Consider the following 10,326-nt stretch of genomic DNA (forward strand, 5'->3'; position numbering starts at 1 on the left):
TGACAAATTTGTAGCTCACAGCCTGAATCAGAGAGCAGCAGAGACACACACAGAGAGAGAGAAGAGTCTGAAAAGAGAGAGAGAGAGAGAGAGAGAGAAATGAGCTTGGCATCAACAGCGGGGTACGCAGCTCGGAGAGCAGCACAGAGGGAGAGGGTTCGGATCCTCTACAGGCGAGCCCTCAAGGACACTCTCAACTGGGCCGTTCATCGCCATCTCTTCTATCAAGATGTACCCCCTCCGATCGATCTCATAAAAAATCCTCAATCTTTCATTTATTTATTTCAATCTTAATCATCGAGCTCTCTCACTTTTTTTCAATTTGTGAATTTTGAAAATTCTCTCTCTCTCTCTCTCAGGCTTCGGAGCTCCGGGAACGTTTCGAAGTCCACAAACACGTGGTTCGTTTTCTCTCTTTCTCGCTTCTATTTTTTCGATTAGGAGTTCGATATTTTTAGCTCATAATGTAGTACTATATTTGCTCTTAAAAAAAAGCCAAAATTATAGCCGAAAAACAAAGAATTCGAAATTGTATAATTAATTAACGGGAACTTATGTGTGTAAATTTAGTTTTCGCTCTGATTTAATTATTTAATTATAAATTAAATACTGTATTGGCCTAATTGGAGATTTAGAAGATTCTGCATTTTACTAAAATTTGGTTAATAGATTTATTTTGGGTAATTTGGGACTATGGCTTGATTGTTGTTGTTGGAGCAAATATATGTATAGTTGTATTAATTGATAAGTTACACACGCACCTAGTGGGTCTTGAACACGTGATCGTGTTTTTTAATCCCATTATTGTGGGTGGAAAAAGGTTTCATTTGAGGCTTCTTTTTTGTTTGAAATTTATTGGGAATCACCCGGAAAAGAATAAATAAGTGGGCACATTTGGAATTGGTTATAATCTGTATGATAGTGTCAGTTTACCAATCTTTTGATGAACTTATTGTTATTTAGTTGATTAGCCTGTCAGGGGTGAATGTCCCCGAATTACTTGGAGACTGGTTTCTCGTGAGTAGGGTTAGTTGCTAGTAGATTTTATAGACCAAAAGCGTGTTGTTTACGGTTTTAAATATAAAGTCACTGCCTTTTTTATTATAAGTTCTGGCTCCAAGAAGAGGGGGAATTGAAGATTCTAACTATTGACCTCCATTTCGTGACAGTTCTCATCTGTCTTATGACTGTAAATATTGAAGTGAGAAGCTCATTTTTTATTCGAGGTGTTACATTAATGTTGGTTGATCTTCATAAAGTAATGTGATAGCAATTGTGAAAAAATGCTATAAGAATGAAAACTATATGATGTTCTCTTTCCGTTTCATTTCACGTGTGTATAATTTGAACTAAAACGGTGATTTGAGCTAGGCAGCATCTCTTGCTCGCAGTATATACAATAGTTAGTTTCATTTTTTCCTTGGTTAATTTTTCAGATCCTGCTGTTGTTTCTATATGAATATAGAACACATAGACAACTGCGCAAGTTTGCATGATACACTAATGTGTATTATTTGAAGCAGTGGTCTGTTATAAACTGTATAAATGATGACAGTTGTAATAACACTAGTAATATGATGATGATGATGACGATGACAAGTTCCATTACTCTATTCAAATATTGGGAGTTGTCAACACATCTTTGTTACTTAACTATGTTCCTTATGTTGCTACTCTGTCTTTTGATATTTATTTTTATTTTGGTGGTGGATTCACAGGAAGACCCTGACACAATTGATAGAATGATAGAAGATGGTGAAGCACAGTACAATAAGTGGCGACACCCTGATCCTTACATTGGTAAGCGGTACAGTGGAAACTCCAGGATTTAAATTTCCTGTAGGGCACAGTTTGTTGGTGTTTGTAATGCATAATTTGAGGTTAAAAATACAGGAACTTGAATTGTCGCACCTTATTGAGAGATCATGAGTGTTTTGTTCTGGCATGTTGACCATACTTTTTAAAAGATCCAAAAATTATGGACAAAATAGGAAGTCCATGTGTCATACTCTTGGATTCTAACATGTATAACAAGTTTATGATCCTTGTAAAAATGGAGTTCATATAATGCTAGTGACGTTAGACAAATTTACATGCTTTGACATGATGATTAAGGCATTTGCAAATATTTATTAAAATCTATTATGTTATATACAGACTGTTTTGGTGTTGCTCTTATTTCTATTATATGGACTCGGTTAATTTATGTGATTTTGAAAATACTCTCAAGTGGTGCTAATCTTTATACTTTTAAGTCTACCCATTCAGTTTGCAGCCCACTTATTTCTATTTTCATTTTTATTTTCCTTCTTTCTGTACAGTCCCTTGGGCTCCTGGTGGTTCCAAGTTCACTCGAAATCCAACTCCTCCATCTGGGGTAAGTTACCAAGATAATTCATTATTTGGTTTATCATTGTGTTTCCTACATCTTCTTACTAGTTTTTATTTTGTCATTTCATGGACATGATATAGAATCACTTACTTATTCGCTTGTTACATTATGTGTTGTATGACTTGCATTCTTGTTACCAGGTATGCACATAACATCCAATATATTTATTAAGTGATAAATTCAACCCTGGTAATTATAAGGTCCAAAAGAAGCAAATTAACATCACTTAATCATCCAAACTGTGGTTAAATTTGACTTTTTTTTTTTAAATGTTTCTATGTGTGCGTGATATGTCATGTAAATGGGAGTATTAGGAATACCGAATTTATGGAAATGGGTACCTATTCTTAAACTTGGGCATCCCCCACCCCCCCCCCCCTCTTTTTTTTTTTGTCTCTTTCCAGTGTTTTTCTTTGCTGAAAAACATTGACGTGTTTTCTACCTATGTTGATTGTGCAACTGTGGGCATATAAAATGCTATTCATTCACTTGGGCAATTTCTTATATATGAGTGTTTCTCCCTCTGCCTCATTCATGGCATTCCAATACTTGAATGTATAGTGCAAGAACATTTGGAAAGGAAAGAGGGAAGTTCATTGTGTTTCAGAAAAGGGTTGTGCTTTTCATGAATTGTTTTAACCATTTACCTTTCAATGATGTTCCATAATTGCTCAGTTTGTATAGTGTTAGTACCATGTATTGGTAGATATTTCAGAGCATTCAGTAGCCTCTAGACTTCACCAGAGTTGCAAGTTGAGCAATGTGATTTGTATTTGTTTCTGATTTAGTTTGTGATATTTTGTTGTTCATGCAGATTGAGATAGTATACAACTTTGGTCGGGAAGATCATCTAGAAAATTAGAACCTGCATCCTTTTTTCAGCAATAAATAAAGGTTGGTTATACGATTAGTTCCTTGACCTTTTTTTTTTTTTTTTTTTTTTTTTTTTTTTTTGCTGCAGTTTTTGTTAGTTTAGGATTGAGTTTGTAAGTTAGCTTTTTGAACCACCTAAGTTTGTAGTGAATTATTGATGTTTTTCAAATATGAATGCTGGCATCATTGCCAGAGACTTAAATGAACATGAAAACGAAAGTAATGAATTTTAGGTCAACATGGATCATGTTCTTTGAGGTAGCATTAGGGATGATTGATGTTTATTTGTTGGGAAAAAATAACATGTAAGATATATATAATGTAAGATATGCAATGTGTGTTCAGTACCCTCAAGAATTTATGTTAGCTCAATTAGTAACATCTTGTCATTTAATAAGGGACTTAGGTTCAAATTTCATTTTACCCCAAAATCAATTAGTGTTTTGACTTGATTTTAAAGAGCAATCATCTTAGGGGAGACACCATTGGTTCAAATCCTATCGTATCTTTAAAATGAATGTTAGCAATGTGTTCCATGAGCCAGCACACACACATAAGCACATCTTATGTAGCTATCACACATGATGGTCTAATGGAAGTATGGAGTATGGAAGCACTTGCTCTCTCTCTCTCTCTCTCTCTCTCTTCTCTTTGCATAAGATTTTTTGTATTGATATTGGCTTTGTGATTTCATTACTGATGCAGATTGAGATTATCAATGACGATGATGATGATCAATGCTGGTATTTTTGATGTATTTCTATTTGATGCCAAATGGAGTCTTTGAACCTTGTATGCTTTGAGATGTTCAGTTGATCATTTGTGTATTTGGTTTTCCATTGAAATGGATTGTTGAAAGAACCAAAATGCTAGCTTAACATGCTACATAATTTCAAGTTCAATTCTGTCCAATCTGTCTTCTTCCCTCCGAAGGAAAGATTTTTTGGCCCAGGTGGGCAACTATGCAATATTGACGAAGGTCTATACCACCATGATGAGGAAAACCTTTGGTCATTGACCTTGAACCCGAAGCAAAAGAAGCGATTAAATTATTTACTTGATCAAATCAAACTTTCACATTGTCAACGCAAGTTGTTATGAGGGATATTTGGTACCGTTCGGGATTACATACTAGAAAACACCCAAGCAAGAACGACAATAAAAATTTGTGGAGAGATATAAATAATATTTAATTAAATAGAATTATAAAGGATGAAATATAAATTTCGTCAGTCACATAAATTGAACTATAAAACACGTAAAGCATCTTGAATTTGATTTTTTAATTTTTGGTTGAGAAAGTAATGAATTTGAAATATGGAATGTTATTATTGTACTTTTAAACACTTCCATTAGAATTTTGAGATTCAAGCCCGCAGAAATCTAGATTGAAGGTTACAAAGAGATAAGAGATGGAGAAAAATGGTGGTGCTTCTTCTATGAAGAAGTGCAACTCTTATAGAAGTTTACTTTGTTGAAATTTTATTTTTTGTTTCCATTACCTAAGATTGACTTGTTGACTTTTTTGTTATCATTGTTTTGTCTTTGATTTTCTTTAATCCTGAAAGCTTAGATTTTCTTTTAATCATGAAAGCTATTAGGGGATATTTTTTAATCACTTTTGAATTTGGATGACGATGAATGCTTTTCTATTTATTTATTTCATTTTAAATTTTGATTATTTTATTAAGAAATTAATATATATACACACACATAACAATTAGCAAGTTATGATTGATAAAAAATATAAAGTTGAATACAAAAAAAATGAGATAATGGACTTGTATGCTTTTAGATGGATGTTTCGTTTTTGTTGATTGCATTTTGTACTTTGCTAGATTCTCTTTCTTTTTTATATTTTTGAAATGCACACTTTATAAATTTATTAATATCTTTTTTTAACGAAGTAAATCGTTTTTTATTCTTGAATAATCCATATTGCTTCTGCATTTGATTGAAATAAATATTATACATATATATATATATATATTTTTTTTTTGTTGAAAATAGAAGCTCATAACTACAGCTTAATAATAATAATAATTGTGGGAGGTCCAGGGACTGAAGAGGATCAGCACACGGAATATCTTGCATAATCCCACCCGAAGAAGTATATCAGCTCCAAGAACTTCACTGACCCGAGGATGGGAGTGGAGACAGGATATTTAGTGTCCCATGAAAGCCCAGGGAGAAGAGAAAGGACCATAAGGGAGGCAAAGATGGTGGGAGGAAGCTTCTTGAAAAGGTATACCTCCCCCCTCCGCATTGAATGTCTTGCAACAACCTTATCAGTCTCATTAATGAAGAAATGACATCTGAACAGTGGCTTTACAGCTAGCAGCTCCTTCTACCACCTTCAGTAGAGTTTTGATGGGACAAATATCCTAAGAAAGGTCTTGAGGCATACAGGTGGAGGATTATGATGTAAGTAGGAAGGATATATAAAGGGGGAACCTCCCAGATAGGGGGATAGACATCTTTCTCCAAGAAATAATGAAGTGAACAGTGTGTGATCTTGTGTAAAACTTGGAATATTTGTATATAAGAAACTAATCCTCGGACAAGCTCGAGGAGGGCATTATTTTTAGCAACTACTTGAATTACACCTTTCTATGACTTTGAGTTTTTCAGTCTTACACTTGAATTTAACTTAGAATTGCACCTGAACTGTTTTCTCACTATCTAAAGAAATTCTATTATTTGGGCTTGGTTTGAAGGACAAGGCACCACTGTTCTTAGTGAGCTTGGGTCTTTATTTTTTGAGCACTAATAACAATAATAATAACAATTTAGAGTTTAAGCCTTATAAATTGTAATCACGTGAGGGATGGATAAAGATTAGAATTTGACAATTGACATTAAAAAAGTTAAATTATTTAATTTACTTTTAAACACACTACATTTATTTATTTATATCTAATCCTCCTATGCACACACAGAATTAAGAAAGTTACTGGCTCCCTCAATCTCTACTTTCACCAATATCTATCTCTCCCCTCTCAAGTCTAAAATTTGAACTTACTTTTAGAGTTACATAGACTGGAAACTAAGAAACCATTGAAGAAGAAGGGGCAAACCCACAAAAACCATTGATGAGGAAGAAACAGATCAAGTGTGGTGGTGTTGCCACGTTGGCAGTTTAAGCTATATTTTTATTAAATTTTTTTGGGAGAAATTTGAATCTAAGTTCTCTCATGAGAGAGACTAAGCAATGTCATCGAACCACAAAACTCTTATAGCAAAACAAGTTATAAAATTGAAGATTGGGTCGTGTTTAATAGTAACTAGTCGCGGACCCGTGTGCTCCGCGTGATAATATTTTTAGGATGATCTCATTAAATTTATTTTTTGCAGTTTAGACTAATTTAATAAATAATAATGTATTTCATAATCATATTTTTATTTATTATAGGAATAATTACAGATGTAATATATATAATTTTTTCGTACCAAAATGAAAGCAATACAATTTTTCATGAGAATTCAAAAGTAGTAAAAATATTAATTTTTTAATAAAAATTATTTATAACATTTTGTGTATCATTAAAAAGTATATAAAATATGATTTTTTTTTTAGTTAAAAAAAAAAAAAAAACTTTTTCAAGTTTAAAAAAAAAAACTTTTTCAAATCCAATTGTATCTACAGTACAATCAAAAACACCAAAAAACTTATAAAAAAAAATCAACAAAAATTACAATTCAAAAAGAGAAAGGGAAAAATAAAAATCACATCAAAGTCAAACTTCTTCTTCTGAATATGTAAAACATTTCAATCGTGATGTGATCAAGCCAAATATCTAAGAGCATCCTCATCAGGTGTGCCAAATGCCAAATATTTGGCATTTGGCACACCAAACACCAAAAAATCCTTCTCATGAGGTGTTCTATATCCTATAAATTTTAGCACACGTAAACAGTACCGTTCTATTTTTAGAACGGTACAGACAGATGTTCTATGAAAAAAATATTTTTTTATTCTATTCCTCTCTCTTCATTTATGACTCTTTCTTCTCTCTCTTTCTTTTTCTTCTTTCTTTCTCCGCCTAATTCAGCTTCTCAGTTCACCTTTTTCCTTCTTTTTTTCTTCTTCTTTCTTTCTCCAGAACTTCCACCTCTCCCTTTTTCTTGCTTTTTTTTTTTTCCCCTTTTTTCTTTTCTGTCACTTTCTCCACGCCTTCTCTATCTTTTTTTTTTTTTTTTTCCCCTGTCTCTCTCCTTCTCTGTCTTTTTTTTTCTCTGCCTAGGCCGTTGCCATTGAGATCGGCCGTCAATGTGGAGTTCGGCCTCGCCGTGGAGTTTAGCCTTGCTGATGAGGCCATCGCCGTGGAGATCTCTGATTCTGATCTCCCTCTTTATTTTTTTCCCTTCGTTTGTGGATTCCATGTGATTGTGATTATGGGTGAGTTGGTTCTTTTTCAAGCTCTTTTTTTTGGGATAGTTTTGTGTTGATTTTGGAGATTTTTTTTAAAAGTAGTATTGGGTGGTGGTGGCGGCTGGTGGGTTTTACCTGTGGGTGGTGGTGGTGGGTTTTACCTGTGGGTGGTGGTGGTGGGTTGTGCTTGGGTATGGTGGTGGCGGGTTGTGCTGTGTATCAGTGTATGGTGGGGTTTTGTTGAGGTTTTTGGATTTGGAATTTGTTGGAGGACCGATGATTGTGGTTGTAGCAGTGGTTGTTGTGGCGGTGGTTGTAGCGGTGGTTCTTGGTTCTTGGATGGTGGTGACTGCCGGGACTATGTTTTTGTATATTATTGGGTTTTGAGAAAATATATTATTTCAATGTGTAGTAAAAATTATTTTAATGTATAGAATTGAAGTATAGAACATCTGATAAATGAGATATTATAAAATGATGTGCTAAAATGATAAAGTGGGTTTTTGGTGGCGGGTTGTGCTGTGTATCAGTGTATGGTGGGGTTTTGTTGAGGTTTTTGGATTTGGAATTTGTTGGAGGACCGATGATTGTGGTTGTAGCAGTGGTTGTTGTGGCGGTGGTTGTAGCGGTGGTTCTTGGTTCTTGGATGGTGGTGACTGCCGGGACTGTGTTTTTGTATATTATTGGGTTTTGAGAAAATATATTATTTTAATGTGTAGTAAAAATTATTTTAATGTATAGAATTGAAGTATAGAACATCTGATAAATGAGATATTGTAAAATGATGTGCTAAAATGATAAAGTGGGTTTTTGGTGTGTTAAAATGACATTTTTTTTGAGAGAGCTAATGAGAATGCTCTAATGCATAATCAAATTCAAAATTTTTAATAAGATTTTGAAGTGACACAATAGAAATATGTCATTATTCCCAAGAAAAAAAAGTGTTGGTTATACCTTTATATATAATGATGTAACCAAAAGTACAAAAGGGAAATTTAGAGAATTTTTTTTTGTAAAAATAAGAAGTATTGTGTTAATACTATCATAATCTAATCTAACACGTAATCCAACATATGAAAAATGAGTAGATAAATAAATAATTTTAAACACAAAATTGAATTTTTTTTTCTTAAAAATCTCAAAGAATACACAAATGAGATAAGGAATATGAACAATACAAAATATTTGTAAATGCTTAAAACAATTACTCAAGCATCTAAAAATATCATATAATAGAGACATAACAATTTGCTGCTAATTTGTTAAACAAAATATTTACAAATAATGAAAGGAAATTGCACAAATACCATCTTTTTCAACTACATTAACTATTCTTCATTGTATTGTCTAAACTATCCTGCTATTTTTCAAATAAGCTAAAACTTGTCAACAACACAAAATATGGACATATTATAATATGATTTTTCCCTAAATCTAGTCAACAACATTAAAACTATTTTGTGTTGTAAATAAAATGATAAAACAAATACTTGCATCAAATAACACATATAAATTAGTCAATAATAAAACAATGGGAGTAAAAACCTCATAAAAAAAAATCCAACAAAAAATGAGAGAGAGAGAGAGAGAGAGAGAGAGAGAGAGAGAGGGAGGGAGGGTGAGAAATAACATTTTTGTGTGGGAAAGTATACATAAAATGGGAGAGAGTAACAAATTTATAGTAAGAAGATGAGAATAAGAAAAGTCAAAATAAAGGAAGATAAATAGACAAAATTATATGTAAAGTTAAAACCGTCTAAGAGAAATATGTATAGGCAATACTAAGTTATAATATCAAAATTAAAGGAGGTGAATATGTAAAGTTAAAACAACCTAAGATGAATTTGTAAAGCCATTATATATATATATATATATATATATATTTATATATATATATTTATATATATAATATTGTCAAAAAAATTAAAGGTAAAAAATAAATATGAAAAACAATAATGATGTGGCAGTGACGTGGAGGGTGAGGTGGCTTAACAGGAGCATAGCAACAATAAATGCTACGCTTCAGCTTTTAGATATATATAGATTTAGTGGATTTGAAATGACTAGGGAAAATAGAATTAACATAATAATTTAGTGGATTTGAGGTGACTAAGGAAAGTAGAATTTTTGGGATTAATTCACTGCTTAACTTTTATTATTCATCTTAAATACAATAGGAATTAAGGCCAATGATAACAATTACATTTGACCACCGCATACTCTTGATGCGATGGTCACTCCACAAGTATAAGTGTTTGTGGAGTGTGGGAGGCAAGGGTCGGGGTTAAAGTCTCCAGGAGGAAGCTTCACATACATATACACTTAGATTAGGCTATAGTAGAATTATATCTTGTATCAAAAAAAAAAAAAAAACAATTACATTTGAAAAACAAACTAAGATAATACCTATCACTAATACTAAAATCTAGCAAGCAATCCTATTGAGATAACTTTTATCACTAAGCCTAATTTATCTAACCCATCATCCCTGGTCATAGTAGAATATGATCAAATTCTTTTGGTTGATGTTTGGAAGAAGAGAAACCAGGCATTAAAGAATAAAGAACAGGAAAATAATATGTTCAAAATTTGTTGGGTCATGACTCACGCCACAGAGAGAGAGAGAGACTGAACCGCACGCTAAAGATGAGTGCAAGCGACGTATCACATATCAACCTCAATTGGTACA

At 32.8% G+C, this 10,326-nt stretch overlaps 1 protein-coding gene across 1 annotated transcript; it reads left to right on the forward strand.

The window, feature by feature from the left end:
- On the forward strand, nt 1-4,177 carry LOC115967526 (NADH dehydrogenase [ubiquinone] 1 beta subcomplex subunit 9). The gene is made up of 6 exons (XM_031086644.1): nt 1-231; nt 360-401; nt 1,719-1,800; nt 2,322-2,377; nt 3,207-3,286; nt 3,971-4,177. The coding sequence occupies exons 1-5, from the start codon at nt 100-102 to the stop codon at nt 3,252-3,254; spliced, it is 360 nt and encodes a 119-aa protein (XP_030942504.1). The 5' UTR covers nt 1-99; the 3' UTR covers nt 3,255-3,286; nt 3,971-4,177.
- The last annotated feature ends 6,149 nt before the right edge of the window (nt 4,178-10,326 follow it).

This window comes from Quercus lobata, chromosome 11 (genome assembly GCF_001633185.2).
Source record: "Quercus lobata isolate SW786 chromosome 11, ValleyOak3.0 Primary Assembly, whole genome shotgun sequence".
NCBI classification, from domain to species: domain Eukaryota; kingdom Viridiplantae; phylum Streptophyta; class Magnoliopsida; order Fagales; family Fagaceae; genus Quercus; species Quercus lobata.

Coding starts and splice junctions, on each gene's coding strand:
- LOC115967526 (XM_031086644.1), top strand. CDS start 100: ATGAGCTTGGCATCAACAGCGGGGTACGCAGCTCGGAGAGCAGCACAG. Junction 232..359: donor GCCATCTCTTCTATCAAGAT/GTACCCCCTCCG, acceptor TCTCTCTCTCAG/GCTTCGGAGCTCCGGGAACG. Junction 2,378..3,206: donor ATCCAACTCCTCCATCTGGG/GTAAGTTACCAA, acceptor TTGTTCATGCAG/ATTGAGATAGTATACAACTT.